Here is a 23,815-nt window from a genome sequence, read left to right on the forward strand (position 1 = left end):
GGGTTCACCTTCTTATTTAGCTTCTCTAGGATCACAAATTATAGGCTCAATGTCCTATATTTATGGCTAAAAACCAATTATGAGTGAGTACATCCCATGTTCATCTTTTTGCGTCTGGGTTACCTCACTCAGGATAGTGTTTTCTATTTCCATCCATTTGCATGCAAAATTCAAGAAGTCATTGTTTTTTTACCGCTGAGTAGTACTCTAATATGTATATATTCCACACTTTCTTCATCCATTCTTCCGTGGAAGGGCATCTAAGTTGTTTCCAGGTTCTGGCTATTACAAATAATGGTGCTATGAACATAGTTGAACAAATACTTTTGTAGTATGATAGGGCATCTCTTGGGTATATTCCCAAGAGTGGTATTGCTGGGTCCAGGGGTAGGTTGATCCCGAATTTCCTGAGAAACCACACTGCTTTCCATAGTGGTTGCACAAATTTGCATTCCCACCAGCAATGGATGAGTGTACCCCTATCTCCACAACCTCTCCAGCAAAGGCTATAGTTGGTGTTTTTGATTTTAGCCATTCTGACAGGTTTAAGATGGTTTCTCAAAGTTGTCTTGATTTGCATTTCCCTGATCGCTAAGGAGGTTGAGCATGACCTTAAGTGTCTTTTGGCCATTGAACTTCTGTTGAGAATTCTCTGTTCAGTTCTCCTTTTATTTTAGTTTTTATTTTTGGTGATGTTATTGTGTGTGTTTTTCCCTTCTTTGGGATTTGCTGCTGTGAGATCATCTATTTTTTTGTGTTTTTGTAGATGTAGCCAACTTCCTTAGGTTGGAGTTTTCCTTCTAGTACTTTGTGTGGGCTAGGTTTGTGACTAGGTATTGGTTAAATCTGGTTCTGTTATAGAATATCTTGTTTTCTCCATCTATGGTGATTGAAAGTTTTGCTGGGTATACTAGTCTGGACTGGCATCTGTGGTCTCTTAGTGTCTATATAATGCTTGACCAGGACCTTCTGGCTTTCATTGTTTCCGTTGAGAAGTCAGATGTAATTCTGATAGGTCTACCTTTATATGTTACTTGGCCTTTTTCTTTTGTAGCTCTTAGTATTCTTTCCTCATTCTGTATGTTTAGTGTTTTGATTATTATGTGGCGAGGGGACTTTTTTTTATCCAATCTGTTTGGTGTTGTAAACTCTTGTATCTTCATAGACATATCTTTCTTTAGGTTGAGAAAGTTTTCTTCTATGATTTTGTCAAATATATTTTCTGTGTTTTTGAGTTGGACTTCTTCTATCCCTAATATTCTTAGGTTTGGTCTTTTAATGGTGTCCCATATTTCCCGAATATTTTGGGTTGTGTTTTTGTTAGATTTAATGTTTTCTTTGACTGATGAGTCTATTTCCTCTATTATATCTTTAATGTTTAAGACTCTTTCTTCCATCTCTTGTATTCTGCTGTTTATGCTTGCATTTGTGGTTCCTGATCATTTTCTCATGATTTCTGTTTCTATAATACCCTCGGTTCATGTTTTCTTTATGGTCTCTATTTTGGTTTTCAAGTCTTGAATAGTTTCATCTGTTTTATTGCTTTTTCTTGGTTTTCTTTAAGGGATTTGTTGATTTTCTTCCAATTTTTTGTTTGTCTTTTCTTCCATTTCTTTGAACGAATTTTTCATTTCCTCTTTAAGGACCTCAAACATTCTCCTAAAGTTATATTTTTAGATCAGTTTTTTCTGTTTCATCTATAATAGGATGTTCAAGTCTTACTGTTATAGGGCCACTAGTTTTTGTTGGTGTCGTGTTGCTCTTTGTGGTGTTGAGTGTGTTCTTACCTTGTCTACCCATCTTTTCCTCTGATGGGTGTAATTGGGGCTGTGTCTCTGGTGATCAGTCTTCCAGGTACCAGAGGATCCAAGGCTCAGATGGTTTCTCCTTATAGTTCCTTCATGAAGAGTATAAGTTGTAAACTGAAATAAATCCTCTTTACCCCAAGTTTCTTTTGATCATGGTATGTCTTAGTGATTGATAAATCGCTTTGAAGAGACACCATGACCAAAGCAACTTATAAAAGAAAGCATTTAACTAGGGGGTTTATAGTTTCAGAGGGTCAGTCCGTCTCCATTATGGAGATAAGCATGGCACTGGAGTGGAGCAGTAGCTGAGAACTTACAGCTATCTGATACAAAAGCCAGGGGTAGAGAGAGGGAGACTGAACTGGGTGTGGGCTTCTGAAACATCAAACTCACCCTAAGTGGCATACCTCCTCCTCCAAGACCACATACCTCTTAATCTTTCCTAAACAGTCCATCAGCTAGGAACCTAACATTCTAATAGAGGAGCCTCTGAGGGCCATTTTTCTTCAGACCACTATAGTGTATATCACGGGGGACTACACAAACTAGAACACAGACCTTCAGTCAGAGGTGATCTCTCTTCCTTCTTGTTCCTCGTCTCTTCTGAGTCACTCACACTTTTCTCTCTTTATGTATCGTCCATCATCCTCTCCTCCTTCAGGACTTAAGAACAATACACACTCTCATTCCCCCTTGAAATCCCTGTCCACCTTTTCAACTATTTGACTTTTTCCTCTTAAATCCTGTATCCTGTCATTTTACTTTTTGGTAATGTTCTTTTAAAGTCATTTGATTTTCATGCTATCTACATTACTAGATTTATGGGGCCTTAAAGGAAAATAGTAGCTTAGAAGCCTTTCACATTGTTCTCAGACCATCATTGATATTCTTGAAGCATTTACCGAGAGAATCAGATGATTAAGTATGAAGCTCTTCAGGAATTTTCTTCATGTCTCTTGCAGAGATGCTGCGTTTTCCTTATGCGGAGTAGAAACAAAGAACACTGATTTGAAAATTTGTGTCTCTTAGTAACCTGAAATAGTTAAAAATGTTTATATTTTGAACCAATTTGTTCTTCATTTTTCAGGACTGTTGGGAAAGATCTTAATAGCTATTCGAGATGCATGTTTTGACATCTCAGCGATGCAGATGGTGAGTGGTTTGCAGTGAGCCATAATGTATGGAAGAATTGTTTTTTAATAAGCCTTAAACTGTGTTTAACTGTTCACCATGCACTTGAGATTTGAATTTATTAAAATCAAAGACATACAAATTCAATAACCCGGCTGGATCTGTGGAGTAGTCCTTTAACCACAGCACTCTGGAAGGAGAGGTGGGTGTGCATTTGAGGCCAGCCTGAAGTATGTGGTGAGTTCCAGGCTAGACAAAAGCAACAACAAAACAAAACAATAGTAACAAAAACCTGAACTCAAAACTTGATAATAAAAAGACATTTTAGTTATTTAATCTATATAACCGTTCACCGAAATACTAACGTTCAATATATTGATAAACCTGATTTAAGCTTCGGAGTTTCTTCATTTCTTAGAACTTCAGCTGAGAAGTAGGGAGCAAGACTGTTTTCGTCTTACAAATGGCAAACAGAATCAAGGTGAGGTGTGTCAGTGAGCATCCTGTGTTCTAGGTTTCTTAGCAAACAGTGAAGGAAGAATGGAATGTGAGCTCAGATTCTTTGGCATTCTCAACCTGGGGCTAATTTCTGCACTGTCCCCCAAGTGTTAATGTATTTACTCTCCCCCGTTGCTCTTAAGCCTCAAGCCCACACTCACTTAGAATTGCCTCCTGAGACAATCTCAGAAAGTCTGTGATTGGAGCCATAACACATATTTTGGTAGCAGTGGATACCTTTGTGCTCTAATCTCTGGTACATTTGGTAAGAAATCATTATAAATATGATAAATATGAACTTCTGATGGGGGTCTTATAGTGTAATGGTAAATACGATCAATTGTTGATGTCTAGAGTCAGAGATAGCGTTTTCAGAATCTAGGGTCAACAGTTTTCTAGGCATTGACCCTGGTCAGGCATCCTTAGCCTCAGTTTCTCTTATAGGCTATGGGAATGTTAGTATTTGCCACTGTGGGTTGTGCTGTAGATTAAATAGACTTTTATTAAAGTTATATTGAATGTCACATTTTGATGTACTAGTAGTAAAAGTTGAATGAATATAGCAGAAAGCACTGAAGTCAAACCGACCCCCTCCCTATAATAGTCACGCTGTCTGTCCATTGCAGTCACTCCTTCCCACCTGAGTTGCTTACTGTGTAGATTGGCAGTTCTCAGTGAGCTGCAGCCTTGGCAATAGGAGAGACCAGCAAAGGAGGTAAAACTAGGGCTCAGATGCCTTTTCTTTAAACTCGTGTTTTAATCGGTGAGACTGTTAAACATAAAATTTTATTCCTAACTGAATTTAAAATCAACCTTGATAAGAAGTTGTTAGGTTGTGTTTCATAAGCACATATATCTTAGTCACACTTGATTTGATGTCTAGAAGGAAGTCCTGCTGACATGTCTAAGTGCTTTATTACAAACCAGTTTTAACGATTTTTCCAAATGCATGGGAGGGCAATAGTATAGCTTTCCATTCTCTCAATATGCTTTGAAGGACCTGTGCTTAGCAACATCTTTCTCTTTGTATGTCTAATCTACCAGTAAACAGCATTATACTGTCAATGCCTGTTTTGAAACCCTATCAAGAATAGGGTGCCATTTAAACCTTGTAGAGTAGTGAATGAGAGCGTGGTCACTGGGATCAGATTCCTGGACTGACAGAGGGCAATTTGGAAAGGTCTCCTGGTGCTGCTAAGTCCTAGCAGTAACATGCTAAGTCCTTATGCCATAGGATTGTGAGAATTATGAGATGGTACATGCATAAAACCTTTAATAATACTTTCTCCTTCTAAGAATAAATTATTCAAGATTTACATTTTGAAGTTAAAAGAGGAATACAGGTATGGTGGCAAGTAGCTGGAATTCCACCTCTTGGAATGCGGACCCAGAGCAGTCATAAGTTCAAGGCTAGCCTGGGCTTCATAGTGTCTCCACGACTAGTGTGGGGGAAAGATGCCTCACAGCAAAAAGTTAAAGTATGTGTGCAAGGAATGATATATACTGAGTGCGAAGCCCGGCTCCCTTGTTTGACTTGCTTTTTTCTTTTTTTAATGCAGTTCAATATGGATCGGGTTAATGTTGAAGAATTCTATGAAGTTTATAAAGGTGTAGTGCCTGAGTATAATGTAAGTATCCAAATAAATGTAAAATAATGCAACTGAAAGTAATGTGTGTGTTTCAAATCTTGGAAATCTTATAATTACTGAACGTATTTTTAACGATGATTTACAAACTATATATCTGATAAAGGATTAATATCCAAATCTACTAATAACTCAAACAGCTCAATAGTAAGATGACAGTTAACTTAATTTTTAAAGTGGACAAAGAACCAGGTAATGGTGTATGACTGTACTTAATACTTGGGAGGCAGAAGCAGGAGGTTCAGGAGTTCAAGGCCAGCTTGAGCAGCTTAGTGAATCCTATCTCAGAAAAAAAAAAAAAGATTAAAAAGAAATGAGGGAGAGAAGAAAATACAAAGAATCTGAAGTGGTTATTTCTTAAAAGAGCAAATGTGATTGACAGATGAATGAAAGACACTCAGCATGGGGCTGAAGAGAGGGCTCAGTGGTTTGGAGGGCTTGCTGCTAGTTAGTGGGCCGAGTTCAGTTCCTAGGACCTCCAAGCTATTTCATCTTTTAAAGCTTTTATTAGCCTATGTATAGAATGAAAATGATGCAATATTATAATATGGCTGTAAGAATTAATCCAACAAATCATGTAACGTGATCTCTTCATTGAGAGTACTTGGTGAATATTAGCTGCTGTGGCTGTTGTTTCTGTTACTGTTTAGTTTAGTAGTAGTCTTTGATAGTAGATTTTTGTTGATTTTTATACTTACATTCAAACTTACTTCAAAATTGTCTTTAAAAGGATAATTTTGACCTTATTCTGTTATCATGAGACCAGCATATACTGATTGAGCATCTACTATAGACTACGGTTTTGTGATGAAGGCACATGAGGTCAGTTCATTGAAGTTGAAGTCTAGTAAGAACAGACATTAAAGAACCATTCCATGTGCAACTGACTGTCTTATGTCAGCCAAAGACTCTTTTAAAAAGGTAAACAACCAAGTTTTTAGAAAATTTCTTATTAGCTAAAAATTGGGAGACCAAAACATTTTGAGTTAAGTTATAAAGGAACACATGTGTTTGGTTGCAGTCTTTGTCCGATTGTCTGTTCGTCCTTCTGTTTTGCTCATTTGGAATAGTCTATATACCTGCTGTTCTAAATATTGGCTGCTGCCAACAGTAGCATAAACTGAGAGACACAGACAAAAAGAAGGAAGAATGAAGAAAGGCAGATTTTTTTTCTCCTTTTCAGAAAATGTGTTTGCTATCTCTTCAAACTGAGAACTTGGCATTTTATGTGTAGGCAGGACTATAATAGCGTGAAATAGAAAATCAAATCCAACATAATTATGTATAAAAAGTAGCAAAGTGGCTTTGGGGTGCACTTATGATTCTATTGGGTAGGGTTATATGTATCACATTACTTAATGAAGCTCTTTCTTCTAACTCTGTCATTTCCAGTGGGTAGGATGACAGCATCTGGGATAATATTTAAATATGTCCTATGATAAGTTATTTTAGTTTATCTCTGTGTATTATAGATGCACCAAAGTCATTAAAAGGGTTAGTGTGGCCTGGCATAAGCCAGCCTCATGTCTCACCACCGTCCAGTGTAGCATGGCTCTGCTGCTGGCCTTCACTCATCTCAGAAACCCCACCTGCTGATCTTCCTCAAAGTCTGCATTCAGTTTCACTTTTATCTCAAGTGCTTCTCGGTGTTGAGTGTTCCAGACGCTGAGATGTGCTTCTCTCTGGTCCTGTTCTTCCTCATACCATTTCACATCGATGTTGAGCATTTCCTTTAAGTGTCTTTCAGCCATTTTAGGTTCCTCTGTTGAGAGTTCTCTGTTTAGGTCTGTACTCCATTTTTTTTATTGGATTATATGTTTTTTGGTGTTCAATTTCTTGAGTTCTTTGTATACTGGAGATCAGACCTCTGTCTGATGTGGGGTTAGTGATCTTTTCCCATTCTGTAGGGTGACGTTTTGTCTTGTTGACCGTGCCCTTTACTCTACAGAAGCTTTTCAGTTTCAGGAGGTCCCATTTATTAACTGTTTCTCTCTGTCTATGCTGCTGGGAATACATTTAGGAAGTGGTCTCCTGTGCCAATGCGTTCAAATGTACTTCAGTAGGGTATAGAGTTCTCTTGTATTCTACCCTGAAAATACTGTCTGCTGGGCTCCTTAACTAAAGTCTTTGTCTCTATAGCATTGTGGGAATGCTGGGTACTGCTGTACTTTGCTGTCTGCTGATGTTTTTACGCAGCAAGGTGGAAGAATCATCTGGCTTACTACACTTCCCCCTCCCCTTTCCCAAGGGTCACGGTCCCTTGGCCCCTACTGTTTGATACACAGAAACAAGTTTTTTTCTATTTTTCTATTTTTTTTCAAGCTTCTAGATGTTATTCCTTATTGCTAACCACATTATACACCTTTAAAGGTCCTCCAGGAAAAACAGCACTATTTCTATTTTAGGAATATAAGTTTGATGAAGATGTGCTGAGGGAAAGGGGATATGAGGAAGACATGCTAGAAATGATGTTAGGTGATGAGAGGAGGCAAAGCATGGCCTTAAAGTGCTAGTGATGCTAGGAGATGCAGGGATGCCGGGAGACGCAGGGATGCTGGGAGACGCAGGGATGCCGGGAGATGCAGGGATGCTGGGAGATGCAGGGATGAGACAAACACTTGAAGCAAATGTGGCCATCATTCAAGAAGTGCAAACGCCCAGGACACAGATGGGAACAACCTCACAGGTGGCCTTTTTTCAGATTGGAAATAGTGGGGAAGTCGTGCAACTAAGAATCAGGGTAAAATATTCAGTTCTGTTAATTCTTCTGTTTTCTCTTACATTGTCTATCAAAGGACATGGTGACAGAAATGTGCTCTGGCTCTTGTGTGGCAATGGAGATCCAACAGAACAATCCTACAAAGACATTTCGAGAATTCTGTGGGCCTTCTGATCCGGTAAGTCTTTCAACTATTGCCCTATTTTGTGTCACAAATTAACTAAATATTTTAACAAGTTCAGTTTTTAGTTTTCTTATCTTATAAATTATGTAAAAGTGAAAGTACAAAAATTGTTCAAAATAGTGTTTTATAAAAGAATAGTTATTTGCCTAGTGACAATAGAGAACAAAGTATTACTTATTATGACACTGTTTCGTTTCCATTTGTTAAATAAGAGTCAAGGTAAGTAATTTTCTTAAATTTTAAAATAAAATTTTCTGAGGTAGTATCCTTTCAAATAGAAAGGGTATAAAACTAAATATAAAAAATATCAAAATGAGGGCCTTATTCTAGAAGCATAAGAAAATATGAGCAGTTGAACCTGTCTAAGTGGGCTACAGCAGTGGTGTACAAGTACGTGTATGGAGCTTCTAGAACAATTAGACCTACAGAGGAAACCACAAATAAAGAAAGACCAAGCAATTGGTAGTTGAGGCAAACTCACGTGCTGAAGAACTGTGTGGTAAGAGAGCAACTGAGGTAAGGGCAGCCATGATAGAGGAAGAAAGACGTGAAGGGAAGATGTTGAATTAAGAGCGGCGGGGCTGCGTCCCCGGCACCCGGCCGCCCGCATGGCTAGTTTATACCCAGAAATAATTACACGGAAACTGTATTCTTTCAAACACTGCCTGGCCCGGCTAGGTCCAGTTTCTTATTGGCTAGCTCTTACATATTGTTTTAACCCATTTCTAATATTCTGTGTAGCCCATGAGCTGGCTTACCAGAGAGGATCTTAACCTGCGTCTGTCTGGAGTGGGAGCATCATGGCGACTCACTCACTACTCAGCTTCTTTTTCCCAGCATTCTCTTCTGTCTACTCCGCCTACCTAATTTTCTGTCCTATGAGGGCCGAGGCAGTTTCTTTATTATTACAAGACCCACCTCCATCAGGAAGATGAGGTGCGGGCAACATGGAAGGGTCTGAAAAGGTCGCCTCATAGACGAGAAGGCAACAGTGAAGGGCCGAGAACTTCCTGTGGTCCACAGCGAGATTGTTTCCTTGGCTACGGTGTGGTCCACAGCGAGATTGTTTCCTTGGTTTCGGTGTGGTCCACAGTGAGATTGTTTCCTTGGCTTCGGTGAAGTGCATCTTTGGAAGCCTGGGGAAATAAGTCTTTTCCTAAGTAGAGGAAATAAGGTAGAAAATATAATTCTTATATATTAGGAGAGAGGAAAATTCTTTATATGTAACTCAATTTTAAGAATTATTACAGAATTGTTTCTTTGGTATAACTGGAGTAAATTAAATTGAAAGAGATTAAAGAAAGGGATTCTAGAAGTGAAAAAGGAACAGACCTGACAAAAATCAAGAAATCCAGCGAAGCCTCCTTTGTATCTTTTGGAGAGAACGGCTGGAAATGAAACATGGGTTGTGAAAGGCGATGCTTAGTGCAGAGAACTCTGGGAGAGCGTGGTGCTGATGCTGTGTATCTACTCAGTGTCAAGCCTGAGGAGTCAAGAAAGGATACCACTGACCTGAGGAGAAAGCCATTTTGTTGATTTTAATTTCTGCTGATAGCCAAATGGGGCTTTTGTTCATTTTTGAGACAATTAGAATCTGAATGATCAGCTGACAAATAAGAAAAATTAGAGAAATAGAAATAACAAAAAAGAAATGAATGAAGTGTTGTCATTGTTTCATTCTCTCATAAACACAGTAAATATGAACCAGTACTGGCACTTATGGATGTAAAGATAGAAGCTTCAACTAGGCAAATGGGTGCCCATGGTAGCCAGAACACGTGGAAGGGTAGGGTAGGAGGATCATTTGAGCTCGCAAGTTTGAGGTCAACCTTCAGGGGTGGGGGGGGGAAACCAGAAATTTCAAAGAGCTTTCAGCGAAGTGAAATGGGAACCAAGAATTTTAGCATAGGTAGCCCAGCCTAAGGATGGGTAGCAAGGGAGTTTACTGTAGAGCATGGCATCTGAACGGAAGCGGTGGGAGAGGATGTGATTCGACTTGTGCAAAAGCATCACTTTACAGCAAGCTCCTCCCTTCTCACGGTGCTCAAGTGCAGGCAGGCACGGCAGAGGAAGTGCTCACTGAGGAAGCCCTGGGAAGTGAGCACGTGGGTACCCATAGACAAGACAGTACTAGAAGGAAAACCATGCTGCTTCTCTTACAGATATTTATTCAGTGAACATTTCTCATTGGAGTAGTATGTGCAAGCTGCTAGGTTCTGGAACTGGGGCCAATGAAAATGGCTAAGCTAAGTTCCTGTTCTTTCAGAAGCTCAGTCTCATGGTCTAGTTTGGAGACTTTCAAGTTCTTGGATCTTGCCTCCAGGAGGTGTACTTGGATTACTGCACTGTGGGTTTTCATTTTGGGGTTTTCATTTTTGTTGTTTATGAACTGATACTAGAACTTAATAAGTACATGTATTATAAGGTATCACAAAATGTGATTAAAGTATTTGAATATCAATCCTACATATTTGTGCATTTTGACACATGGCCTTGGGAAAACTTCACAGGCTTCAAAATGAGGTTGTTAGGACAAGGCGAGATTTAGAATCCTTGCCCTAGAAAACATGAGATCTGCAGAATTCCAGTAAGCATTTCTGAAATTAGAAAAAGTTATCTTAGCCCATGGAAATTTTACACCTTGTTCCTTTGCTAGCCGTGTCTTCCCTTCTCTCTGGACCAGTCCTCTAAGATATCTCTTCCAATATATCAACAAATCCTTCTCGTTCATCCTCTTGACCTCTGCTCCAGCTCTCATACTCATATTGTATTATTTATGGTAATTAATTGGTTGTTTGGGTGGGGTCATTCCTTCTTCATTTGCCAAGTATTTTGCAAGGCCCTCTCATACATTCAGTACTTTCCTAGACTGCAGATAAGGCAGTTAACAGACCAGGCAATAGCCCTTGAGCCATCGTAAAAGTTACAGTTTACTGGAAGGAACAGACCTTGAACAGACCCTAAAAAGTATAATACACTGTGTATCCCAAGTGCTGTGGGGGGAAGCAGTGCAGAGACAAGAAATAGAGTTGCCAGGAAAGGAAGAATGAGAAAGGTGGCAAGGTTACAGAGTTGACAGAGGTAAGGAAAAGTCTCTTAGCAATCCAGACGGAGGGAGCAGCAAACCCCAAAGCTGGAGTACCCCTGGTATGTTAGAAGGCTCCAGGAGGCCTCTGTGGTGAGAGCGGAAGTGGGGGAAGACACGGGAAGGATAAGTAAGCAACTGAAGGGCTTCAGCTTTTACTCTGTGTAAAAGGGGAGCCATTGGAGAGGCTGTCAGAGCAACAGCAGGGTCTCACACATTTCAGTGGCCCGTGTCTGGCTTCTGTGGGGTCAAGAGCAGGAGAAAGGGTGCATAATGCCTAGTTGCTTCGTAGTCGGGCTGGGAAGCAGAGCCACCAGCTAGTGCTCCTTGTTTATTCATCAGTTAAACAACAAGAACAACAAAGGCTGTGTGACGCTTCCATCAGCTAATGTGGTCCTGCTCTTAGAACAGTGCCTAGCGTGCTGTAAGCTTTACCAGCCAATTTTCCTCACTTTGAGTTCTTCGGGAATGTGCCATGAGGCACCGCACGGCAGGTGGTGGGCAGGCTGGGAAGACTTGAATGAGCTTGGGGGTGACTTTGCTTTAGATCTTGATTTCACAAGTGTGCTTGAGTAAGGTAGGGCATGCTAACCGCTGCCTTTGGAGTGAGAACCTTCTTCATTCAGAAGAGCATGTGGTAGTTCTAGTGAAGCTAAAATTATATGAGATTAGGAGATTAGGACGACTCACATTGCCTGGATTAGAATGTGGAGAATTCAGAGACGAGTGGGGAGAAAAATGTTAGAATAATAATCATTGTTCTTTAAGTAAGCTGAGTTGTTTTATTTTGTTAAGGAACAATAAAAAGCAGAAATTATGCTGAAATAATTTTTCTGACACTAGTAACATATATGTCTTAGTTCTGATGCTATTGTTATAAAGATACACTGTGACCAAGGCAATTCTTAGGAAGAAAAGTGTTTAATTGAGGGTTTACTTTATAGTTTCAGAGGCTTAGTCCATTATCGTCATGGTGGAGAGCATGGTGGCAGGTGGGCATGGTGCTAGAGAAGAAGCCAAGAGCTACATCCTGATCCAGAAGTCCACCCCAGTGACACACTTCCTCTAACATAGCCACACCTCCTAATCCTTTTCAAATAGTGCCACTCCCTGATAACTGAGCATTCAAATATATGAGCCTATATGGGACATTCTTATTCAGACCACCACAGTGTGTTTACAGGGCTCCTGTTTTGATCATATAAAAGAATCCCATGGTGGATCAGAAAATTCATGGGAAACTGTTTTTGTTTACAATATTTACCCCTGTTATTTTCTGTCTTTTAAGAACAAAAAGAGACTTCCATTGGAAGTACATCATCTATAAAGAGAACAGACTGACTGGCTCAAGGGACTCCTCACATTTAAGAGCTTCAACAGGCATAAGTTCAAAGTTGAATAAAACCAACTCAGTTATTTATTAAAATCTAGTAGTAGTCAAGACAATGCTAGATAGTTGTTGTAATCTATTATAAGAAGGAAAATAGAAGCTCACAGGCAATGGAAAATAAATGAAGAGTTAGATAAGTACTTTCAGGAAGTAGAATAAGACTACTTTTTAAAAAAATGAATGATTCTGGTGCTTTGGAGTCAGTACCAAGGTTTCACAGGGGTTTTGATCTAAGTGGGCAAATCTTACAGAATGGAGTTTCCCCAAGGGGAAATGAGGATCTACCCTTTCAGGTCAAGGATAGTGTGGTGGTTTGAATGTAATTGGCCCCATAATCTCACAGGGAGTGTCACTATAGGAAGTGTGGCCTTGTCAGAGTGGGTATGGCCCTGCTGAAGGAATTGTGCCACTGTGGGGGCAGGCTTTGTACTGCCCAGTGTCTCAGTCGACTTACTGTTGCCTGTAAGATGTAGGACTCTAACAGTCAGAAGGCAGGACTTACAGTTTCCCTGGAGCAGTGCACCCTGGGAAGGGCCACAGCACCAGCAGGGGCTGCTAGCGTTTTGGAATCCCAGGAGGCTGGCGCACGTGTGCCGACTTTATCTCCCTAACAGTCACGTGCTGTTTGTCAGCTTCAAGTGTCATCTCCCAGGGGTACTGCTTAGGACAGTAGACTGGGCATTGAGATGAATGGAAATATGCTTAAACCTTTTTGAGACTCTGGGAAATGACCAATTGGAGATACAAAAGAGCCCGTCATTTTACAAGTCTATTTGTGGGTAAAAAGCCAACCATCCCAGTGCCAGGTTTGAGTCCAGGCTCAGTTACTATTAGCATTAATAATTCTGAACCATGATATTCTCAGGATGTGGTCAGTAAGGCACTTTGTTTATATCTTGATGAGACAGTCCAGACACTTGCAAGGCCAAAGAGAAGGCCTTTAAGAGCCCTCAAGTGTGACCCTGTAGGCATATGTGATCCTTTCTAATTTTGAATGTGGATTTTTGTTTGTTAATACCAGATAATAAGCGAAAATCATTGTTTCTATGTAGTTAATTAAAATCATGATATTTTAATCTTAATTCAAATATAATGAAAATATTCACTGATATTATCTGTGAACTGGTTATTCATATTATGAAAGAAGTCTGTACTTTTCATAAAAGTACTTTAAGAAGATATCTTACATTTTAAATAAAACCCAGGCTCAACACACTTCACATAAAAAGTGACAATAAATATGAATGAGTGACTGAGGTGTCATGTGTCTTTTCTCCCCAATTTATTATTAATTAGTAGAAATGAACTTTACTTATTTTTTAGATAAATACCAGATTCGATGAGATGTATTTAAATATTGTCTATTTCTGTTTTTTTCTAGACTCAGACTTAAAAGCAAAAACCTTATTACCCAAATTGTCTAGTATTTTTCCAACTCTTTCCTTTGTTCAGGGCAGTCTAACTCCAAGGACAAATAGTTTTCCCAATAAATTCTGAAACTAGCCATGGTAAAGTCATTTCAAAGTCAAGCGTTATGCATAAGCTGTCTCCCTTAGCTGCAGTTTTGTTTGCAACAGTTTCAGTTATTCATTGCCAGCCATGGTCCAAAAACAATACATGGAAACTTCTAGAAGTATGACTTTTGTTATAGTAGGCTACTATAATTTTATGTATTATTCTAGTTATTAATGTCTTACTGTGCTTACTTGATAAAGTCACTTTATTAAAAGTTTTTATGGACAGAAAAAGCAATGCCAGGGTTCATGCATCTGCTGGGGTTTTGAACATATCCCTTGAAGATGGAGGGTCAATAGATGCTTCCATAGTCCTGTCAAACTTTTCTTCTCGTTTGGTTGAACTTGAAGGTGGGCAGGAAGAGTTCAGCAAGCAATGAGCATGCATCCATGGGCTTTAACAGTAGCCAGGAAACCGATGGAAGTGCATGGTTGTGTCCGTTTCTGCCCCAGAACAGTTTACATTATAGATGCTCCTGGGGACTATGCTGACTGCAGACCTTGGCTGCCAGTCCTATAGTGTCTGCTTAGTACTGCACCCATCTTCTGTTTTCTTTAAGAGGAGTAGCTGGCTCTCTTTCCCAGAAATATAAGTACCATGTGCTATATTTTGGAGTGGTTTTTGTATTGCTCTCTCCCCAGGCTTACAAATCTCTCCTTGAACCTAATTCCTCATAAGTGAATTCAAACAACAGAAACCGAAGGGGTCTTCCCTGTTCTGTGAGGGATGGAAAGAAGCGCGTTTGCTTGTGTTGTTTCCTTCCCAGTTTCTGTCGTAGTTGGCCAGCCACGCAGTTCATGTCAGCTAGTTCAGGTCACTCCCCAGAGGAGCAAAATTATGGAAAAGAACTAAAACTCAAGAAAACAAAACTTGATTCTCATTCTTGTTTTTCTTCTTTTCAAAAATAAACACTCTAATCTTGGTTTTCAACTATTGTGCTTTTGCATTTTTAAAAATGAGATTAAAATATCATCCAATAACTAATGTTTTATAATACCCACTTAATAAGTTTTGCACTAATTTTATTAAACATACTTATGTGGGGCTAGGGAAGTGGCTCTTTTGGTAAAGTAGTTTTGGCCTAAGCTCAGTCCCTAGAACTCATGTATGAAAAGCCAGGTGTGGTAGTATGGTCTTGTAATTCCAGGAGTAGGGAGGTGGAGACAGGTAGATCTTTTCTGAGGCAGCCTAGCCTTCTTCATTAGCTCTCGGCTAGTGAGAGACCCTTCTCAAAGAGAAGTAGTCTGGATGGATTGAAGAATATCCCCCAAGCTTGTTCCCTGGCCTCCATGAGCGCACACACATATAGATCCACACATAAACACGCATGCGCATGTGCACACAAGTACATGTTTGCAAGCCCCCCCCCCTACAAAGACTTGTAAACATGGATATTAAAAGCTAAAAAACTAGGTTGTGGTGGCGCACAGGTTTAATCCCAGCACTTGGTAGGCAGAGGTAGGCGGATCAAAGTTCAAGGCCAGCCTGGTCTACAGAGTGAGTTCCAGGACAGCCAGGGCTGTGACACAGAAAAACCCTGTCTCAGAAAACAAAAAGCTATGTAAGTGTAGGTGTTCAGCACAGAGCTTAGCTCATCTTCCCGCTGTAGCTGATTTTTCATCTTTATTCATCTATGTAGATGTCGGAGACGTCTGAATGTTTGCACAAGTTTATATTATTACCTTCAACTCTGTTTCTGAAGGTGAAGTCACGGAATCGAGATAAAACATGTCATTTAAAATGTATTTTGTTTTACTATTTCTAAAACCTTAGTAGCATAAGGGAAAGCGGTTTGATTTATTTCATGGTTTCCTTCGCTTTTTCTCTGAGTAGCCTGATGGATGCTGGTTCCTATTGCACTTTAATATACAAAAGAATGAGTTGCTATTCAGAATGCTAACTAGCCTGGGCTGGTTGGAAGCAGGAGGCGCAGTCGTGAACAGCATCTGTCCACATCCATGGCACGGCTCCGTCCTCGTCTTGTCACAGTTGATACATGGGGCTGTGCAGAGACTGCATTAAGCAGCTCACACATGAATTTATTAAGAATGAATGGCTGTTCACCAAACAAAATGTATCTTCTGACTTTTTGCCCCTACATAGAGGATTTTATTTGCCAAACATACTGTATTCTGTACTTTGCACTCTGAGTCAAACCAACAAAAAAAAAAAAAAAAAAAAAAAGACAAGAAAAGGAAAGTTGGTTAACCAGGAATCTATTAGCATAATTACTGGGAATAATAGATTTTGAGAATTTATTGAATTGTTGCATTTCAAGCCTCTCCTTTAATTATATTTGAAAGCAGAATCCAATACAAAAACAATTATATTTTTAAATGGTTGAATTGCATAAGTCCATGTATCATCTCACTGATTTAAAAATAGAATTTTCTATAGCTTAGCTTATCAATCATCAGGAAACAAATAAGGACAAATTCTGGAGAGGGTGTGGGGGCGGGGGAGGCTTCATTCGCTGTTGGTGGGAGCATAAACTGAGACAGCCCCTATGGACAGCAGTGTGGTGGCCTCTCAGAACACTGACCTGACTTTCCTTATGACCCACCCACATCACTTCTAGACAGATGTGAGCCCTGCAGCCTACAGAAAGACTTGCACACATGTTTACTGCGCCTCTTTTCACAATAGCAAGAAAGCAGAGTCAGCCTAGATGCCCATCAGTGGGCGGATAGATAATGATAGCATGCATACACATGATGGGATGTCGTGCACTTGTAGATAGAAATGAGTTTATGGAGCTTTCTATAAATGGGAAATGGATAGAGCTGGAAAATATTATGTAGGCAAGACTACCTAGGCTCAGAAATATGAATACTGTGTGTCCTTCCATATGCAGGTGCAGCTTCTAAACATCAATATATGTATTTAGCTGGGAGTGAGTATGGGAGAAGCCAGGAAACTAGAAAGGGACCCATGAGATGGGATGAAGAGGCTTGGAGGGACAGTTGTGGGCTTGCAGTGAGTACAGGCCATGGGGTGGGAGATAATGGGGAAGAAGCAGAGTGGGGACGGACGTGGAGGAAAGCGGAAGGAGCAGGGAAGGGACACATCTGAACTGAGCATGCACGTTTTTCTGGGCACTGCTTCCTCAGTACTGCATTTATATCGCATTTTATTTGTATTACATACTATAAATAAAAATAATGGAAGATACTGTAAAACAAAGATCAATTAAAGGGTAAAGAATCAAAATAACTACACAAAATATTTCCACACTAATAAATGTGTATTGCATTTATTATAAATAAAAATAATGGAAGATACTATAAAAGCAAAGATCAATTGATTAAAGGGTAAAGAATCAAAATAACTACACAAAATATTTCCACACTAATAAATGTGTATTGCATTTATTATAAATAAAAATAATGGAAGATACTATAAAAGCAAAGATCAATTGATTAAAGGGTAAAGAATCAAAATAACTACACAAAACATTTCCATACTAATAAATGTTTGTATCATTTATGACTTGTAATTTCTGGAGGCTTTTTTTCTTCATGTTTATGGGGAAATGAGCCAAAAGTAAGCCTTTTTTTTTCCTAATGAGTCATTTATCAACAAAATATAATACTGTAAAAAAATAACATTAATGGTGAATAAGTAATGCAAATAGTTTAAACAGGTATTTTACTATTTTAAATGGATTAATAATGTAAGGTAAATCTTTCAAAACTTGAAATAATACGTGAATAAAGCAGCATTTTATGTTTTTTGAACATACATAGTAAGAGGACTGCGCCAGAGTTCTTATAGGGACACAGCTCCATCGTAGCCAAAATACCTGCTTTAACCAGGCCTATCCACTTAAGAGCTGGACTGTGCTATCTAGAGCTGGAGGCCTGTGGGGGCTATTTTGTTACTTGTGTAAGTCTCAGGTTTCGGTCAAGACTGTACCTGGCAGAGCTTCATCCAAGAGCCGCGGGTGGAGAATGGCTGCAGTTCTGTATGCAGCAAAGATACTGGAATGTTCTTAAGATTCCTTGGTGTAAGCTCTGGTCGCTATGCTTTGTTTCTCAGAGTTCCCAAGTAACCCTTTTGCAATTCAATCTGTGTGGAGGCTTTACTGCTTCAGTGATTTTAGAAATGTGCATGGTTTTTGAATACTTAAAATATAGGGATCAGTGCAATGCGGACATCGTATGTGAAGTACATCCTTGTGTGAGATGTAGCGAATGCATCAATTCAAAGTTGGCATTTGTTTTTAAAATGGCTACTTTGTTCCAATTCTATAAGAGAAAAAAAATGGATTTTTGTAATAGACCCCCAGCAGTGCTTTGATGGAGAAAAATCGGAGACCAAATGATCTAGAAGAGAATGAGAAGATGGAATGAGTTGTTTTTTTAACCATGAATTTTATGTTAACAAGATTATAGTCAGTATTTACAATTCTACTGGGAAGAGGATAAAGTGGCCCCTAGAATCTAACCCTTGAGGAAAGGTTTTTCTTTGTGGTAGGTAATTTTAAAAAGCCCTCAAAGAAGACAAGAAGATACTGAGAAAATCTGTTTCCTGGTTACAGCAACCCTAAGCAAAGTTATCCAAGTAATATGCTGTAGTTTATTAAATGGTCTCATTAATGGAATAATTCAACACATTCTGAACATATAATTGTGTCACTTTCCCTCTCCGTGTGTGTGTGTGTGTGTGTGTGTGTGTGTGTGTGTGTGTGTGTGCGTGTGCGTGCGTGCGTGCGTGGCACTGAGTGCTAATTCCAGGGAATTGCACATGATAGGCATGTGTTCTACCACTGGGCTTTTCTAGCCGCTTCTTTTGCTTTCTTAATTTGGGGTTGGGTTTCACCAAGTAGCCTAGACTGGCCTTGAACTCACCCTGTAGCCTCAGGGAGGCTTCAAGATTATGATCTTTGGGACTGGAAAGGTAGCTCAGAAATAAAGAACACACAGGTTGCTCTCTGGAGGACCTGGGCACAATTCCTAACACCCATAAGGTGGTTGACAATCATATGTAACTCCAGGCCTACATCTTCTGGCCTCCACAGCACCAGGCATACACATGGTACATAGACATACATGCAGGCAAATGTCTTAACCACACGTTTAGTGACATCTGTCAGGGTCCAGCCTTGAAGGGTTCGTACATTCTAGAGTAGGGGAGTGTGGATTAGAAATGTCAGGCAGAGGAACAGAGATATGAAAGAAATACAGAGACACAGGATAGAACCAGGAGGGCAACTCAGTGAATACTGAATACACCCGCATTTATCCTCCATATGCTTATGTACCCCAATACAAAACGGGGGAGGCAAAGACGACTTTAGCATGACAGAAAGGACAAACAGAACAATTACCTACCTCAATACCTGAGACATCAAGCCACTATTTCCCAAGTTAAGCATTCTGATGTTTTAGGCAGGACATGCAGCAACAACACCTTAGACCAAGAGTCCTGTAGGCAGCCACTCCCTGGGTCAAACCTCCTGTCTGAAACATGAAAGAGCAGGAATAGGCTTGAATTCTCTGACTTTTGGTCAAGGTGGAGCAGATCCACCTCTGTGGGCCATCTTAATATCCAAAATACCAATTAATGCCCTAGGTCAGAATATCTTGCTTGTAACCATAGGTAAGAAGTCAGACTTCTTACCTATAGCTTTGAAAGAGCAAGAGCAGGCGTAAGCTCTGACCTTCAGTCCAGGTGGAGTGGACCCACTTCTGTGGGCCCCCACAGGCAAAACACCCATACATAGAGTAAAATAATAATGTTTTTTAAGATTTAAGATTAAGATTATCCTGCCTTAGCCACTCAAGTAGGTAGGTAGAATTAAAAGCTATATCACCAGTCCCAGCAAAATGTTTCCTTTTTAGAAAATAAATAACAAAGGAAATATGCACAATATTAACTGCAAGGACCAGAGTTTATTCTCCCTACATGAGACTCTTGCCTCAAGGTCTTATGCTTTGGTATCGTACATCAGAATTGTGAATTCGCTGGAAGTGGTGACACAGGTTTGTGATTCCAGCTGCTCAGGAAACTGAGGTAAGGGGATTGCAAGTTTGAGAGCAGGTAATTTGGTGAGATAGTGTCCAAATATGAATAAAATAAAGTCTGTAGCTAGAGGTCGGTGCTGAAGTGGTTTCTTAGCATATGTGAATCCTTGGGTTTGATACCCAGTGAGAAATAGAAAATTGAAAGGAAGGGTAGGAGTGATGGAGGGGAGGGGAGGGCATGAAAAGAAAGAATGTGAGCTAATGCATTTTAGCAAAACGTATTTTTAAAATATAGTAATGTATAAGCCTAACAAATGACCTGAAAGATCACTTACTGTAACACTATGTTAATAGTGGCCATTCATAAGTGTGTGTATACCAGAAGACCTTATTTCTCGAGGGAATTCAAATTTGTCTTAATATTGTAATATACTTAAAAACCTAATGCTATTCTTATTAATTGTCCCCATCTCCTGTGGCATTTTGTCAGTGACATTATCCTAAGTTCCAAAGCAGGTCGTTTTCAAAGACACAGAATTAGTGTTCAGGGTTCTCAATTTCATTCTTAGCCATATGTGCCAAGTTTGCAAAATTCTGATAAACAAAATCATCAATATACATGATAGATAAATTGATTAGGAAAGTGGCTAAAGTGCTTGTTCCCACACAAGTGTGAGGACCTGAGTTCAGATCCTCAGAATCCATGCAAAGGTATTAGAGCCTGCATCTGTAATCTCCATGTTCTGTAGTAAGATGGGAAGAGAGACAGGCAAATCACCAGGAACTTTTGAGCCTTATAGGCTACTGTACATTGTGGCAGACAATGTGACTCCATTTCAAACAAGATATAAGGAAATGATGGACATCTAAGGTTATCCGTTGACCTCTACACATATGTTCGCCCCAACACACATACACACACATCGTACACATACGTGAAGATAAAAAAAAGTCAGTCAAATGGTGATTACATATATGTCAAAGGAGTTTTCTTGAGAATTCCTTGAGATAAACACTTCTGGAAAACATAGCCAAAGGACCTTTGAGCACTGGTAGCTAGTGGCTGAGTTTTCCTACTCTGTCTCCCATGAAGAGTATAAGTTTGGGCATTGCCAGTCCTTTGATTCGTCTGTCCACTCATCTGCTAAATCGCTGATACTGATACTCCAGGCACCGTTCATGAGCTTCCAGTGTGTCGGCTCTGCAAAGATCATACAGTCCTAGTCATTAAGTTTGTGTGGATTACGAGAGTGAGCATTGTGTAAACAAAGGGGATAAAGCCTGTTAGGAGACCACTAAAGTCTAAACATAATAGGAGAATAAACTGTAGCAATAGGGTTAGGAAGGGGACATGCGACGGCATGCTGTGCCAAAAGGAAAATCCATATGATGTGATAGACTGCCACTGGGGCTCAAGGAGGGAACGGACAGTTGGGGGTGACTCCTTTTTGTCTAGATTATGCGATTGAACTGTGGTTCTGTTCATGAAGAGAGGGAAATTAGGAAGAGGAAGTGCTTGGAGAGAAGATAATGAGATTAGGTTTGGCCAGAAGGTGATGTTGTTGAGAAAAGTTAGGGACTGGAGTGTCATCTGAAGAGACAGGACCAGCACTAAATGTGATGAAACAGGGAGATCCAGAAGATAAGGGGGGAAGAAGGAGATTGGGTCATGGCACCATGTGGGGTGAGTAAAGGGGAACTGGAGGAACATGGGTATGACCCAGAGTGCTAAATCTCAAGGAGGCTCACAAATGAAGAGAATCTGACAATGTAATGACCACGGTGCCCCTTGTCAGAGCGGCGTAGGTGGCTTTGCGGGTAAACAGGTTGCCGAGTAAATGAAGGTGAATCTTACTTCTGCGGACGCTGAGCCATGACACAGCTTTTTCGTCCTCGCCTCTCTCCTGCAGCATGAAGACGGGAAGAGCAGCTTACCAGGGGAGTGACCCGGTCTTTGTCCAGACATATTTTACCCACTGGACCCACTGGACGTACCCGTTCTACTCAGTGGTGTTCATTTACATGCACACAGCCCTAGAATAATGAAATAAATGTTCTCTTTGTTTTCAGTTTTGTGCTGGTTCCCGTACTGTTCGGTAACTTGTTTTCACTGCCATAGACTTAGAGGGCATTCATGAAGATGGAATTTCCCTCCCGCTGCAGGATTACCTGAGCAGAATTTTTAGTGCCTGTGATGAGATGTGAAATAACCAAGCACGTGGGAGCTGGGCACAGGTTGTCAAGAGGCATGAATATGTCAGGAATTTGACGGTTTGAAAGGCTCTTAACTTTAAGTACAAATAAATACTAATCTTTAAGGAGTCCAGTTTTCTCAGCATATCCTATCATTTATGAACTCAAGTTCCTTCTAAAAGATTATTATTTATGATACTAAATGAAATTGTTGTCCATAGTGTGGCATTGTTGTATCTGGAAGTTATTTCTGCTCATTAAGGACAGATTATGTATGCATGATGGTTTTCACCATAGAGTATAAATAGAAGAAAGAACAGGAATCTGCTGGGATAATTAGGGGAATCTGTTGAAGCACGAACAGAGCTTGTGATGAGGAAAGATCGCTCTTGGCATTTCACTTCCACAGCGTATGGTTGTTCGGATGTGTCCTATGCATACATGACATTTCAGTTAACCAAGACCTCTTGTGCTGGTCCAAATGAAAACCTAAGCAGTCAGAGTGGAGGCTGATTCCCATGTAGCATGGCGTGCTGCTTCTTGTAATAAGTAGGAGTACTCCAGGGATACAAAGACCAGCATGAGACGTACCTAAACTGGTCACATAGTCCTCTGTTACTATCTGATGTTACCACGCCTGCATAACTGTATGGGCACATGACTGGCAGAGTATGTTTACTTGTACTGGTATCACCACAGTCAGGAGGGTAGTACATTGTGCCACATTGTGCCTGTCGTGATGCCATGAGATGATAGGGAATTACAGCTCCTATAACCTAGGGGACCACATTCAGTACGTAGGCTCAATGTATGTTGGTTCAGCATGTCCTTATGATGACATGCGGCTATAGTTAAGTAAATGAAAACTTTCAGAGCACCCTTAATTTGCTGTGAAGGTTACTCAGCATCCATGCGCTGTAGGTGTGCCTGGCGCCGTTTTGATTTCTGTATCCACGGAAGTGGTCGTTCAGTAACTTGGCCACACAACTTGTTCTTCTTCTTCCACCATCCCAGCCCCCACCCTGACTTCAGCCATGGTTGCACCTTAAGACTGGTGATTAGCAATCCTTTCCTCACACCTGGGCACTTCCACTTGATCTAAGAGCCGATGTGCTGGTAATCGTTTTCCCAGTTCACTTCTGTCTCCGTGCTTGTAACCGAATTAGCTGAGCTCAGACCCAGTAATCTACTCGCCGTCATCTCTCCCTTTCTTACCAATGTAAGACTTTTGCCCAAATGTTACTACCTCCCCTCATAGTGTGCTTGTATCTATTTCTGTATCTGTCTCAGCCTCATTAAATCCAGGACTGTTTGTGACCATTTTTCTCCCTGAAGATGTTCTAATGTTAAGTAGATTTAAAGTTTTTGAAACTATAAAATCAATACGATGAAACTGGTTCATTTTAAATAAAGTTATTTATTAACCTTATAAAATTTGCACAGTAATCTTATTCTACGTGGCTGTAATAATCCGTTGGTAAAAAGAAATGTAATTATGTGTGTCTCCTAACATAATACATAGGAAGGCCACAGACAAGGCCTTGCTCTGCATCTTAGTTACTGTTCTACGGCTGTGAAGAGACGCTGCAACTAAGGCAGCTCTCAGAGAGAAAGCACTTAACTGGGGCTGGCTTACAGTTTCAGAGGGGTGGTCCATGATCATCATGGCAGACAGCATGG

At 40.1% G+C, this 23,815-nt stretch overlaps 1 protein-coding gene across 7 annotated transcripts in view; it reads left to right on the forward strand.

Annotated features, from left to right (window-relative positions):
- The window catches only part of Nme7 (NME/NM23 family member 7), a 141,180-nt gene that overhangs the window by 74,398 nt on the left and 42,967 nt on the right, over positions 1–23,815 (forward strand). For all 7 annotated transcript variants that reach the window (XM_050158276.1, XM_050158274.1, XM_050158269.1 and 4 more), the window contains 3 exons: positions 2,896–2,960; positions 4,997–5,065; positions 7,879–7,980. In XM_050158276.1, the coding sequence (XP_050014233.1) occupies positions 2,896–2,960; positions 4,997–5,065; positions 7,879–7,980 (236 nt within the window). The remainder of the gene's footprint in view (positions 1–2,895; positions 2,961–4,996; positions 5,066–7,878; positions 7,981–23,815) is intronic.

Source organism: Alexandromys fortis, unplaced genomic scaffold, assembly GCF_014885135.2.
Source record: "Alexandromys fortis isolate MF-2015 unplaced genomic scaffold, M_Fortis_MF-2015_v1.1 scaffold_97, whole genome shotgun sequence".
NCBI lineage: Eukaryota > Metazoa > Chordata > Mammalia > Rodentia > Cricetidae > Alexandromys > Alexandromys fortis.